The sequence below is a fragment of the Phascolarctos cinereus genome, unplaced genomic scaffold (assembly GCF_003287225.1).
Source record: "Phascolarctos cinereus isolate Bilbo 61053 unplaced genomic scaffold, phaCin_HiC Scaffold_4;HRSCAF=312, whole genome shotgun sequence".
NCBI classification, from domain to species: Eukaryota; Metazoa; Chordata; class Mammalia; order Diprotodontia; family Phascolarctidae; genus Phascolarctos; species Phascolarctos cinereus.
Window position 1 is genome coordinate 671,592,877 of NW_027555847.1, and position 15,468 is coordinate 671,608,344.

General features: G+C 37.9%; 1 protein-coding gene across 4 annotated transcripts in view; it reads right to left on the reverse strand.

Annotated features, from left to right (window-relative positions):
• HAUS8 (HAUS augmin like complex subunit 8) overlaps positions 1-15,468 on the reverse strand; it is a 38,940-nt gene that overhangs the window by 22,716 nt on the left and 756 nt on the right. For 3 of the 4 annotated variants that reach the window (XM_020969259.2, XM_078154064.1, XM_020969256.2), the window contains exons 2-6: positions 15,184-15,251; positions 9,944-9,999; positions 8,787-8,877; positions 6,116-6,229; positions 5,933-6,018 (exon numbers count right to left, since the gene is read on the reverse strand). In XM_020969259.2, the coding sequence (XP_020824918.1) occupies positions 5,933-6,018; positions 6,116-6,229; positions 8,787-8,877; positions 9,944-9,999; positions 15,184-15,251 (415 nt within the window). The remainder of the gene's footprint in view (positions 1-5,932; positions 6,019-6,115; positions 6,230-8,786; positions 8,878-9,943; positions 10,000-15,183; positions 15,252-15,468) is intronic. The other variant, XM_020969258.2, reaches the window with a different exon arrangement.

The window sequence follows — 15,468 nt, forward strand, 5'->3', positions numbered from 1 at the left end:
AAGAGATCTGTAAACTATTAACCCTATAAATACTGTTCCACATAACTATTAATAGAAATGCAAATCAAAACAACCCTGACCTCACACTGAGCAAACTGGCAATGATGACCAAAAAATGGGAACAGTCAGCGCTAAAGAGGTTATGGAAAGACAGGCACATCAATGCATTGCTGATGGAGCTGTGAACAGATACGACCAATCTGGAAAGCAATTTGGAATTATGCGCAGAAAGTGCATATTCTATAGCAAGGCATATTCCCCAAAGAAGTCAGTGACAAAAAGGTCCCATACACATCAAAAGATTTACAGCAACATTTTTTGTAGTAGTAAAAAACTGCAAAGAAAGCAGATACCCACTGATTGGAAAATGGCTAAATAAATTGTGGTACATAAATGTTATGGAAAATCCTACACTATAAGTGATGAGAAACATGAGAAGGCTTACATGAACTGACGCAAAGCGAAAGCAGACACAGGGAAAGAATATCCACAATGATTCAACATAAAAACAAAGAATGATACTGTAACAGTTCAAATAAGGAAAACTAAGGCACAGAGTTCTAAGCACGATCAACTGATGAGTAAAACACACATTTACCAATAAATAGGATCTCAGCTTCCTCAGTAAAGCTAAGACCCCAAAGTAGGGGGAATGGTTTTTTTTTTGGGGTTTTGGGGAATACAGAACAAATCTCTGCCCTCACTTCTGCATCCTTTCCCCGGCCTACCTTCTTTCACCAGAGAATCCCTGTTCTCCATCTATTAACAGAATGCAATTCTAGATAATATATCGATTTGCCTATCCCTTGCCTCACTGCCTGGAGGGAAACCCTTGTTTGCTTCCCAGTGGTGAAACAAAAGCACCAGATTCTACCACATACAGTGCTAAACTAACTTATTGTTACCCTGGCTTTGTGGGTGCTTAGTTCTTGTTCTGTGAAGTACCATTTTCTAGAATTTTTTATAGAGTCAACAGCATTTCTTTAGCATTCAGACAGCCTGCTTAGCTGCCATATGTATGACAGTCAGACGGATCTGGATCTGTGATCTCATTGATCTGCAAGTTCCCTCCAACAATACAGACTGTGATGCCTCTATGCCTCCCTATTCTGTGTACCTGTTGTCTATGTCCTTCTATAAATTCTTCAAGGAAGGCCATCCAGGGTTTTTGAAGCATAGCAGGGTCCCAGGGTCTGTCTGAGGGAGGGAGGGAGGGGGAGAAAAATTTAAAACTCAAAAGCTTATGGAAGTGATTGTTGATCAATCAAAATAAATTAATCAAAAAAACTTTAAAAAACCACATAAACAATGAGGAATTCAGAAGTCATCAAAGAACTGTAGGACAGAAGATGGGCTGATAGAGAGGCAAGAGAAGAGATGAGTGCAGAGCCAGGGGCCTTCCTTGAAGAATAAAAAAGAAAAAATCTCCGACCTCAAGGAACTTTTCTTTTCCCAGTAGTTCTAAATTATTAGAAAGCAAATTTTTATTCTACATGGAATACAATGGTCTCTACCAAAATAAAAATGGCACCACACCATTAATGAGTTAAATTCAGAAATCCTTTTTTCTTTGCTAATCACTATTCTATTCTTGGTTTAAGGAATGCTGCTAACCTTGGGGAATGTGGCTTGCCATAAGAGAGTTGGGCCTAGGCTATCCTTTAGGGATGTCTGGTTTGCCGTCCAAAGAAGCCTGTGCCACCATTTACAGGTGGACTCAAACAATGAACACTTCTTAGTCATGGGAGGGAAGGAAGGAGGGCTGCTGTTAGCCCCTCCATACCATTCTTCCAACCACCGTTCTCCTTGCCTCAGTTATGTAACTAATCATATTGTCCTCAATCCCGTGGTGTCAGCTTCTCCACTCAGTTCTCTGAGTATAGGTCTTTCTATAGGATTAAAATTCTATCTATGAGACTTAGTAGCTGAGTGACCCTTGGCAAGTCAATTTACCTTTCAGAGCTAGCTTCAGTCTTCTTACCAGTAAACAGGGATTACAATAGCATCTACTTCAAATAGTTGTCAAGATGATCAAATGAGATAATGCATGTAAAGTGGTTTGCAAACCTTCAAGCACTATATAATTGCAAGCTACTATTACTATTATTAGGGAAGATAAAAAGAAAGTAAGTGGGAAATTAGTATCAATAACAAATAACAGCTGTCATTTATATAGTACATGATACACATCTTCTCATTTGATTTTCACACCAATCCCATGTGTGATCAAAGTATAGCCATTATTATCCTCATTTTTAAAGGCAGAGAAACTGAGTCTCAAAAAAATGTTAAATAATTTACCAAAGGCCACACATTAAGCAGCAGAGGAGGACTCTGAATCCAGGTCTCTCCTGACTGCAAGCCCAGAATTCTTTCCACTCCACCATGTTGCCTCTGTGGAAGCATATACCAGGTAACTCTGGGATTCTCTAAAAAATACCTGCTGGAAAAGACTAAGTCGAAATAGCTCAACCATCAGAACAATGATTCTATGTCAAAAGCACCCTATCAACCCTGAAGGATCCAAGAGATTCCACTGTGGCCCACCTAAATTGGCTAACACACTTGGAAGGATTATGAAAATCCCCAAGCTATCCTATAACAGCAATTCAGTGCAAGACAGTGATACATGTTGAATGTATTCCCTAGACATACACAGTCTGACTTGTGGAAGCCTGGTTCAAGGAGAAAGAATGACAGCTACCACCCCACAGATTAAAGAAAAGCACCAATAAGTCAAGAGCCATGACAGAATGAGATATCAAGATGGCTGGGCGAGATGAATCCAATGGGACTGAGATTCTATGAAACAGAAAATAAGAACTAAGTTCCATTCCTTTTCCCCTAGTTCTCTCTCTCCCTAATAACAACATCAATGTTTGCTTTAAATAAAACGTGTAAGTCTCTGAGTGGTAGTTTGGAGTCAGGAATCCTGACTAAGGGAAACAGCTTGCCTAATGTTTTGCAGGGCTTGAGGGTTGAATTTACTCGTTTGGGGAGACAAGTATGAACATGGAAATCATGGGCTAAATGCATTACTATAGGGCACCAAATATAATTGTATCTGTCTGAGAAACTGGTAGTCAAACTCAAACAAATAATTTGAAAATTATTATTATTTTTTTTTTAGGCAATTGGGGTTATGTGACTAGTCCAGGGTCACAAAGCTAGTAAGTGTCAAGTGTTTGGTCTGAGGCTGGATTTGAACTCAGGTCCTCCTGACTTCAGGGCCGGTGCTCTATCTACTGCGCCACCTAGCTGCCCCTTGAAAATTATTTCTTAAAAAGTTCAGCAATTCTTTAAATAATGTATTTGCTTTATGGAAGCTATTTCTACCTATTTGATAGCATGAGAATTTATGCTTATAAACATTTAAACTATAGGCATGAACTAAGTATAGATTTCACTTCTTAAATTACATATTTCCCTAATACAATTCCTACATAATCCCGAATACAGCACTTGGGTCAGGAAAAGTAGATCTTTTTTTAAACATTAAGTTGGCAAAATTGGAGTCAGCTATTTTTGTCTTAAAACCATTTATGCCTTTTCACGCCTTGTCTACAAACTGTTGTTGCTGACATGCAGACAAGAGGAGAAAGGAAAAAAATGAGGGAGATGATGACTACTCAAGAGTCCCTGGATTTTGTAATTAAAGTATTGGATCACAAAGCTCAAGATGCTGTTATTTTTATTTCTGACCAAAATAAAACTGCTGGGCTTGGCTTTAGCCTCTAGATTTTTTAGATACAGCAAGTATCTTCCACTTTGACAAAGGTGGCAATGATGCTGACATATCCAAAGACATATTAGTAAAGGGCAAATTCTGCCAGGTCCAGCAAAGCTAGGAAAACTCAAGTACAGACCTGGGGAGGAACAGGTCACCTACTGTCCAAAAATTAACCTAGTTAGGTTTAAAGAGGACCTTTTCCAGAAGCCTGGTCACTAGACTATGAATTTTTTTTGGACACAGCAACTCATAAAACCAACTCCAGTATGAAGGGGTTTATAGTCTGTATTTGTAGAGTATCCTCATGGATGAAATCATGGCTCCTTGAAGAAGCATAAAGACATAAGAATTTTATATATTTGTACATTATGGGGGGGAGGGCGCGGATGGACAAGACCTGCGGCCCTCAGGCCACATGTGGCCTGAAGGCTACAGTTTCCCCACCCCTGGTCTAGGCACAAGATTTCTTAGGAGTCTTCCCTATAGGAACATGGACTCTTAACTTCTTTTGTTTTTCTGCTTAAGCTTGATTAATCTGAATTCTTCTTACACAAATATTTGAACATTTGGAAATAAATGGGGCTGTACCAATTCTAATCTAATCTATTTTTAAATCCCCAGTTTTATAATTTTAATATTCCTCCCACTAGATCAGGTAGCAGTTTTCAGTGGGAAGAACACTGCAGGACTGGGGCTCAAGCCCCAACTTTGCCACTTATGAGATATGACCTGGGGCAAGTCACCTCACCTCTCAGCCTCAGCTTCTTCAAATACAAAACAGACGTCACTGAAGCTGCTGTCTTTCAGGGTTACTGGGAGGACCAAACAACACCACACGGGTAAGATGCTTTGTAAGTCTTAGGTACCACATAAATAACAGATATTCTTATTACTTAAAGGTGAAAATGAAACACCTATCCTTGCTCCCTGTAAAAACCCTGCTGACCCTTCACAGTCCTCGAGTCCTACTTCTCCTTCCCCATTAGGTATCTCCTGTCTCTAATCCCTGTACTATTTACAGTCACTCATCTAAGGAAAGTGAGTGTAAATAGCAATTGTTTTTGTTCTGGCCAGAAACTCTGAGGGTCTTCCCCTCCCAGACTGATTATTCTGTGAAGGTAAACTAGGCCACACTTTGCCTCCATTCTTATCTAGTCTTTAATTACCGAATGGGTGTTGCCGCAGACAAAAACTGGAATCGGGGAAGACCTTAGCTTAAAAAGGCCAAGGTCTCCCAATGCATCAGGGGCTGTCACCAGTCTGACCTATGTCTTGTCACTGGACTCCAATGACTCTAGAGGACAGAGTGAGGCTGATGACTTTGCATACCTCTGCCAGTCTGTGAGCCCTCCTTAGAGGCCTCAGTGCGTACTGGGCCCTTCCCCTGCCAGAACCCAGTGGCAGGTACTAACATGGGCCAGACACAAGCCCTGCTTTATATACTGTCTGTCCCTCTGGAATGTGACTTCCTTATGAGAAAGGAAGTCCTCAATTCTGTCTGTATCCTCAGCCCTTAGCACAGTGTTCAGTCAAAGGTTTCCCACTGCATTGGAGGGTTCATTTAATTGGCTGAAGGTCTTCACCTGATTTCACTGAATATCTAAGGGCTAATAACCTCAGCGCCTCTAACCACTGTGTTTCTGCTCTAATGTCTTTGCTACAAAGGGCAGGTTCTGGTTCCTTCCGTGCTATGGCCAAACTGCACCAGCCATTCTGCTCTCAGTCGTCCCATGGGTTACCTTGTGTTCAGAGTGCTTCATGTTTTGTAGCCACACAGCTCACTGGGATAACACTGCATCTTGAACTCTGTCCTAAATGTTCTCTTTCACATGTACGTCTTCGCAATTCTTTGAGTACATGAGTAATTTTCTTATGTTATTCAGTGTCCAGCATAGTCCTAAATACACATTGATACTCGAATGTTTGTTGAATTAGTGACAAAAATACTTGATCTCCTCATAGCAGTATAGCAGGGGTTTGAAACCTTTTTTGTGTCTTGAATAATTTTAGCAATCTGGTGAAGTCTACAGATTTTTCTCAGAATATCTTAACTCATCATTCATCTTTTTTGCTGTGTTTAAGGAAATGCTAAAGTTCAGTCAAAGAACACAGAAAATAAGGATTGAATTTTTTCCCCATCCAAATTCGGACCCAATGTTAAGACCCTCTCCCTTAGAGAATTTTTTTCTTCAAAACACTTACTGTGTTGTGTTTTTTTGGTGTTTTGGAATTTTGTGCTGTATTAGTTTTACTGGTTAACTGTGGAGTCCTTTTCTTGATACTTTTATCTAAATCAAAGAAAGAACAGTATTTTAACAAAATGTAGAGAATGCATATTTTATTCCAAACTAAGGCAATAAAGTAGCTCTGAAGAGAATGACTGACCATTAATAGCAGAAAGATCCAGATCAGGAGGTGCAGCTCTATGCCCTTCTAACAGAGTTGATTGTAGATCATCCTTTTCAATTTGATTAGTATCTAATGATCCAGCAGAAATACCTGAAAGTTAGCTCACAAAATGTCAATGAGGAGAAACTTCATTTAGGTAAGAAATTCTAATGTAACTTTATTCAAAATAAACATGCAAAACTGCCCACAAAAACACAACCTCAGTTTTTCCTACATTCTTGGACTTAGTAAATACCTATTTGGCCTAGTAAAATTCTCAGCAATGGTCTTTTAGATTTTCAAGTGGAACAGAAATTTTCTGAAAAATTGCAACTAAACCAATGAAAACCCAATACTACCATGACCCCTTTATATTATTTAGTTTGAGGGAAGTTCTCTAAGATTTAGGAATTTCTAATATATCTCTTCAGTTTTCATATGCAATCAATTTTTGCTCCCCTCATTCTATTTTTATCCTTTACTGCATGTAGTTCCTGCCTTCCCATTTAGCTAAAATGTTCTCTGGAAGTCGCCCCTTATCAATCTCATTTTCATTTCCCTTTTCCCTTCTGTCATCTTGACCATACTGATTTTCACTCAATACTGTTTTAATTTTGGAAAACCACACATTAAAGACATGTGGAAAATGCCTGAATGTGTACTAGTGGGTCAGATGAGTAATTCCTAGGCAGTAAGCTCCTCAAGAGCAATCTTTCTGTCTTATCTATGAAAATATTCTCATCTCTGCACCTTTTCTCATAGAGACATTGAGTTCTCATAGGGACTTAGTCTAATACCCCTCTTTTACAGATGAAGAAACTGAATTACAAAGAGAAGAAGTAACTTGCCCAGGATCCCACAGTTATTATATAAGACAACACTTGAACTCAGGTCTTCCTACCTCCAAGTCTTGCCCTCTTCCCACTACACTAAGAGTCTCAACTGAGCTTCTCATTTCACTTCTCCTGCCTAAAATGGGTTGTGGTCTTCTACCTTATAGATTCATAAGGCTTAAGAGTTGGAAGGGCCCTTGGAGACCATCTAATCCAATCTCACTCATCTTCATAGGAGATAAGGTGTAGAGGTGACAAGCCCAAGGTCATAAAGGTTGCCCAGATCTTTTCACTACATCACTTGCCTCCCTGACACTGTTCATGGAGAACAATCATAGTAGAGTGAAGGTTACAGAAAGCTTCCTAGAGGACTATTCCTTTCAATTTTAGTGGATATTGGAATGAAACATTCATAAAGCACAAAGAAACAGCTCTTCTGAACCATGAATCTGAACTAAAGACAACCACCATAGTAATTATTAACCTTTTAAACAATTTTACTTTGTCCTAACTGAATTTAGAAGAGCTTTAAGAATAACATTTCTTGGGGCAGCTAGGTGGTGTAGTGGATAGAGTACCAGCCTTGGAGTCAGGAGGACCTGAGTTCAAATTCAGCCACAGATAACACTTACTAGCTGTGTGACTCTGGGAAATCACTTAGCCCCAATTGCCTCACCAAAAAAACCCAAAAAAACCCCAAAACATTTCTTAAATAACTTAAAGAACATGTCTTAAAAACAGTACAAGTTTGAATAAAATTATAACTTCTTCTGCTCTTGACATATTTCAATACAACAAAAATTATTAAATGTCCCTTTAGTGAGCAAATGCATTAAAAACCATCCCACTGATTTTAAAACTAAAATTTAATTTTGGGATTTAAATTTGGGATCATACTTACTTTTTAAAAACTGCCAAAATATATGAAGTTCTAACTAATGAACTTCAGTTGCAGAAGTTTAGAAACCATAAGTCACTGAAATATAGTCTTGCTTGTCACCTTAGTTCCTCTTATGCTCCAGCACAACATCAGATAGCCTTGAAGGACAGGTGAAAGATATATCTGGAAGGAGAGACCCAAGCCTTATAGACCCAAGCCTTATTTTAATCAATATTTGATTGCTCTCTGTGCTGGGGGCAACATGAAGAAATATGATAGTATCACCACCTTCAAAGAACTTGGCGATGGCTTAAGAGTATTTATGGGTTCAATTTAGTGATATCAACCTAAGCTTAAAAGGAAACAGTTGGGTAACCTTCCTGAATTAATGCTGAGTGTCGCCCTGCCACACACACACACTTCCAATGAGGAGGCACAGGATCTCAGAAACAAAACATAGCAGTAAACTGCAAAGTCTAATAAACGGAGAAAAGGCATGCATAGTTCCTGCCCTTTAGGAGCTTACAATAATAGCTGGACAGAAAACTAGTATACATAGAGAACAAAGTATGTACTAAGTGCATTAAGAATTTAAGGAGATGGGTTTGGCATGAGCTAAATTAGTTGCAAAAAAAAAAGTTTAATAGAAGAGGTATAAAGATGGTTAGGATTCAACTTGGCAGAAGATAGGAAAGAAGGCATTTAGGGGTAAGGGAGGCTTGGAAGTGGGCAGTATCATGGCTTGAATGAGGAAGAATGAACAGAGATGAAAAGAAACAAGGATGTGTTCGGGGTTTGTGGGAAAAGGAGGGGCCACAAAAGCAACAGTGCTTAGACTTGTATTGGAAAGCAAAATCTGCCACCCAAACTTATTTAGAGCTTAAAATATGAATTTAGGAATTTTACTTGGCACCACTGGGTGACTTACAAATTTCCCCCCAATGTTATAAACTACCTGTGCTACCCTTCTGAGATACAGCAGATTTTTTTCCACTTTCGGTCTGTTTCCCATTAGAACTGTTGATTGAAGTATCAGATGCAAGTGCCTGTCAATAAGAAAAAAAGAAGATTTAGAAGTTGCTAAGGTACCATCCTTAAAGTACAGTACTATATTAATGGAGTTATCTTTTTCTCTTCTTGCTGAACCAATTTTTTTTCATTTATTTAAACATTTATTGATTACTTAGTATATGCAAGTCATTCTCAAATTTAATCCTGATACACTGAATCCTCTAAAACAGTGACCAATCCACATATAGCCCTTCTAGAGCTTCATGTGAAGACCTTAAAACAAGGACGATATAAAGCACTGCTATTACCAATTGAATTAATTTAATCTAAAGTAATATAATGTCCTTTGAACAGTTTAAAATAATGAAAATATTTTCATAGCAACAAAGATTCTTTTCCAAAATTCTAATTGTTGCATTTGATTGATATCTCTGATAAAATCTGACTTGTTCCCTTAGCCACTCCCATTTCAATACTTAATTTCAATGTTCTGTTTTAAAAAAATAAAAGAACTAAAACTATCTCCACACAAAGGTTTAATTCCAAAATTTCATAAGTAGAATCCTACTCTAACTATCAATACAAGGTGGACCTACCTATTTCAATATAAGACCAGTTGGGAAGTAAACTAAGAGATTAAAAATTAAGTCTGTCTCTTTTAAGAAGCTATAAAAGGGTTAACTATTACAATGGACATTAAAAACATTTAAGTAAATCATGAAATTTGGTAGAAAATGTAAGGTTCTCTTAGTTAGAATAACACAATCTCAGAGTTAGATGGCTCATAGTTCAAACTCCTGCTTAAAAAGTAAATGTCTTCTCTGATTCTATTTAAACACTTCAAATGACAGGGAACATACTTCCCCACAAAGCGACTGAGTCCATTCTCAGACAGCTATGTTAGGAAGTACTCTTATATCAAATCAAATCAAATCTTATGTCAAATCAAATTGCCTCCCTTTAACTTCCTTTTAGATCTCATTTCAAGATAAAGTCAATGTTGAAATTCCCATTAATTAGAGTTCATTCCACAGAATCTGCTACCAGGATATCTATAGTAACATTGTGAACAAGAATTACAGAAATAAATAATGTTATCACCTTAACAACTTTTTTCTTCTCACACTGCAAATACCGAGACTCTACTATTCTTCCAGCTGTGGAGACAAAGGATATTGTGATGTTCAAAATACTTCCATCTATGGCACTTCCTACTGGATTATAATTTTTTTACTTCTAGAAAAAAAAATTCATCCTACTAAAACAGCAATTCTTGAATTTGCCCTATCCTCCTCCTCCAACTCCAAATTACCCTACAACGTCTTCAGACACTCAGCTATTCTGCTAGTTGTCTTTCTCCAGAATAATAGCTCTCTTATATTTTTATCAGAAACTTACTTTAGTATCATCAAACATTTACTAAGAAATAGGTAATGTATGTGGCATAATGCATACAATGCTGGCCCTGGAGTCTAGAAAACTCAGTTTCAAAACCTACGTCTAACACTTACTAGGTGTTGAAATCTCTCAGTCTCAGTTTCCTCACCTGTAAAATGGGAATAAACCTACTTGCATTGAGTTGCTGTGACGAAAAATCTTTGCAAGCCTTAAAATGCCAAACAAATGTGATTTGCTAATAATTTTTTGAATAAATAAAGCTTAACGGTTACCCACGTATTTTTATCCCTGTAGCCAGTGGAAGATAAAGACTTCCAAAGAGAAAGGCAGCTTTGGGAAATGAACTGTTTCTTAAGAAGATGGTATCAGAGGTGTTATCAATTGGGAAATGACTGAATAAGTTGTTGTACATGATTGTGATGGAATACTATTGTGCTACAAGAAATGACAAGCAGGATGCTCTCAGAAAAACCTGAAAGAGCTTACATGAACTAATGTAAAATGAAGTGAACAAAACCTGGAGAACATTGTATATAGTAATAACAATATTACATGATGACCACTGTGAATAACTTAAGTACTCTCAGCAATACAACGATCCAAGACAATTCTGAAGGATATGATGAAAAATGCTTTTCATCTCCAGAGAAAGAATTGATGGAGTCTGAATGCAGATCATAGCATACTTTTTATTTTTTTTTTTTTGGCCTGTGTTTTCTTTCACAACATGATTTACATGAAAATGCATGACTACAGATGTATAACCTATATCAAATTGCTTGTCTTCACAATGAGGGGGGAAGAGAGGGAGAGAGAGAGAGAATTTGGAACTCAAAATTTGAAAAAAGACTGTTAAAACTGTTTTTACATGTAATTGAGGAAAAAATATTAAAATAAAGGGTGTTTTCCTTACCAAAAAAGAAGAAGAAGGAGGAGGAGGAAGTATCTGAGAAAGAGATTTGGACTTCTAGACCACAGAATAAAATATAGAAAATGATAGATTTCTGGGCAAAGGATGGAGTGCAACTAACAAAAGCTGGTAATAATATGTTTTCCTGGACTCTTACAAATCTAACATAAAGGAAATAAAACTAAAAAGATGAGAAAAGTTGTCTATGTATATTTTTTAAACTGGAAAATATATTTTTCAAGTTTCTAAAATACAGGAAGAGCAAATAAACAAACTAACCACACAATAAAACTCATAGGAGAAAAAAAATCCAAGAAAAGAGCAAATAATAAAGCCTATGGCTTCAGATGGCTATACATAAATGTATAAAGTATGAGTAAGAAACAATAATTAAAGATATTAATGCAGGGAGGCAAATTTGTTCTCCATAGAATTAGTAGAATGAGACCCATGACTGCAGTAATGATCTGGGCCTTACTCAAAAACCAAACAGTTGATTAAAAAGGGAGAAGTAATAAAGGAACTGCTACCTTGATGACTTCAAGTCCTTAGATTCCATGAATAAGTAATTCAAAGTATTGGCAAATATGATTATTATGTCTCTAATGGACCTATGAAAGATCGTGAATAATATAGGCATCACAAGATGAAGAAGGGCAAATTTGTTCTAATTTCCCTAACTGGGAATAGTCTGTAAACTACAAGACCAGTGAGCTTGACTTCAAAACCTGGCAAAATTCTAGAATGTATTGTTAAAGGGATGGTTAGTGACCATCTAGAAAAAGTGGTGCTCACAATGCCCACATGTTTTATCAGAAGCAGGTTATGCCCGGCTAGTGACATTTCCTTTTTCCACAGTTACCAAACACTAAATCAGGAGGATGCCATAGACACTTTACACAGATTTCAAAAAAGCATCTGACAAAATCTCACAGGCTACTAACCTCAGACCCAAAGAGTAGTCATTAAGGGTTCAACATAAGCTCAGAAAGAGATCTCTAGTTAATGTCGCAGGTGTGCTTAGCCAGGAACTGTTTTAATATTTTCTACAATAATCTAGATGACATCAAAGATGATATATGATTATCAAATTTGCATGACACAAATGTGAAAGGCATAGTTAACATACTAAATGACAGGACTGAAAGTTCTTATAGGCTAGAACATTGGGTCCAATTTAATAGGGATAAATGTAAATTTTTACCCAGGTTCAAAAAAACAACTTCACAAGTACAGGATAGGTGAGGCTAGGGTAGACAACAGTTTAACTCAAGATGAATAATTCATCAGGGGATTTTAATTGATTATCAGTCCAATAAGAGTCAACATTGTGACAGGTCAAAAAACTAATGGAATCTTAGGCAGCATTAAGAGATGTTTAGTGAGAAGCAGGATGATTTCAGAAAAGCCTAGAAAGACTTATGTGAATTGATACAAAATGAAGTGAGCAGAACCAGGAAAATGCTGTACATAGTTACAGCAATACTGTATGATGAGAAAATTCCAATGACTTAGCTATTCTCAGCAATACAATGATCCAAGGCAGTCTGAAAGGACTCATAAGGAAGCATGCCATCCGCCTCCAGAGAAAAAACTGATACTATCTGAATACAGACCAAAGCAAGCTATTTTTCACTTTCTTTTTTCTAATTTGCATCTTCTTGAACAAAATGATATGGGAATGTTTTTTATATGATTGTACATATACAACCTATATTGGATTGCTTACCATCTCAGGGAGAGGGGAGGGAAGGGAGGGAGGAATAGAATTTGGAACTCTAAACTTTCAAAAAAAAGTTTTAAAAATTGTTTTAATATGTAATTGGGGAAAACATAAAATATTATATTTTTTAAAAGATGTTTAGTGCCCAGCACTACAAAAATCATACCTCTGTACTCTGCTGTGGTCAAGATATCTGGAGCATTATGTTCAGTTCTGATTGCCATATTTTAAGAACACTGACAAGATTGAGTGTCCAAAGAATGGTCAACAGCCAGGTGCTAGCAGCTTGGGGGGGGGGGAGAGGGGAAGGGTGCACCTGGAAAAGGTTCCTGCAGAAGGTGAGATTTGAGTTGAGTTTGAAGAAAGCCAGAAAAATTAAGAAAGGCAGGGGAAGGGGAAGAACATTCCAGGCATGGGGATAGTTAGTGGAAAAGCAAAGAGACAAGAGGTATCCTGTGTAAGGAACAGCACACAGGTGAGCGTAACCAGATTGTACACTGTAAAGAACAGAGTCAGGTTTTAGAAGACTGGAAAGTTAGAAAGCGGGTTTTAAATGCCAAACGACTTTATATATCATCTAGGGAGTCATGGGGAGCTACTAGAGCTTTCTGAGCAGGGGAGGCTGACGTGATCAGAACTACACTTAAAAAAATCATCTTGGTAGCCAACAGGGGGATAAATTGGAGCCTGGAGAGGCTTGAAGGCCAGTTAGAAAGTTAATGCAATAGGTCAGTGAAGAAATGAGTGCCTGAACTAGAGTTGTGGCTGTGTCAAAGGAAAGATAAGGATACATACAAGTGATGTTGTAAAAGCAGAAATTATAAGATTTCTTAAAAGATTGGAAGTATAGTAAAACTGAGAGGAAGCAAGGATAACACTGTGGGCCTAAATGACTGAGAGGATGGCAATCCCTTCGACAGTAGCAGTAAAGTTTGGGGGAAAGGAAAGGTGTAGGCGGAAAGACAATGAGTTCTGTTTTGGACATGTTGAGTTTGAGATGCCTATGGGACATACAGCTCAAGGTATCCAAAAGTCAGCTGATAGCATCACTGAAGCTTAGGAAAGAGACTAGGGGTAGAGACCTGGGAATCATCTGCATAGAGATAACTGAACTCACGGCAGTTAATGAGAACACCAAATAAGACAGCATAGAACCGAGGTACTTAACAGAGGGTCCATGAGCTTATTTTAAAAATATTTTGATAACTGTATTTTAATGTAATTGTAATTAATTTAATCCTTTGTGATTTATTTTATGTATTTAAAAACATTATGCATAAAGGGATCATATGCTTTACTAGACTACGGAAAGGGTCCATGACACAAGAAAAGCTATGACTCCCTACTATAAAAGGAAAAGAGAAAAGGGCCCAAAACAGAACCTTGAGGGGCATTCATGGTTACTGGCTATGACATGAAGAACCTGTAAATATCCTGAGAAGAAACAGACTGACGAGATCAACTAAATTTCAGTATCACAATCATATCATGTGAGGAACATGCAAAGGAACTGAGATGTTTAGCATGTAGAAAAGAAGATTTATGGGGCCATGACAGTTGTAGTTAAGTATCTGAAGACTTGCCATGTGGAAGAAAGAGCTGCTCTGTTTGGCCCCTGAAGGCAGAACAGGTGAAAAAGGATGAAGTTGAAAAGTCAGATTTAGGACTGACCTAAAATAAAACTTCCCCAAAGTGGAATGGAGTGCCTTGGCAAGTAATAAACTATTCCTTACTGAAAGGCTTCCAGCAAACTGCTGAATACGCTTGTTATTGTCATTACAGAAGGGATTTCTTCATCGGATATGAGTTTGACTAAAGAGATTCTGAAGTTTCCTTCCTGATTTTGGATTGCATGATTATTTAAGATCTAGAAGGGCTCACATAACCTACCTCATCATCTGGAAGGGCCCTTAGAACACAGAATCCAATAATAGCTCACAATTATGCAGGGCTTCGAAGTCATGAGATCAAAAGGCTGAAAGTAACAAAGGCTTTTTATAAATCATCTAATCCAGTTAAGTACATATTAGGAAACTGAGGCTCAGAGTGATTAAATGACTTGCCCAAGGTAATACAAATAGCAGTAAACTGTCAGGCTTCCAAGCTAGGGTCCTCTGGCTCCAAATGAAGCAGTTTCTTCATGATCCTGGATGGCAGCATTATTTCCTTTATTTTTTACAGCTACTGAATTTCAAAGGAGAAGTGACTTGCCCAAGGTTACCCCTATCAGAGTCCGGGCTCAAAGTCGTACCTCCTGACTTCCAAGCCCACAGCTCAACCCACTGTACCACCTCGCCCTTTCTGGCTCACCTGGTACTCTTCTCCCTTTAGCCTTGGGGTTCACTGAGACACTAGGTCCGGCTTCCGAGAAGGACCCCCTGAAACAGCACAAACAGAACAGTGGCTTCACTGGACTTACAGCTGGGAGGAATTTCAAAGATGAGGGTCACTTGACTGCAGATTTAAAATCAGAGAGGCCCTTAGAGACCTGGCTAATTTTACAAATAAGTCAACTGAGGTTCAGGGAGGTTAAGTGACTTGCCCCGGGTGATACTACTAGCAAACTGAGGCAGTTAAATATCCCGGTGCAGGAGA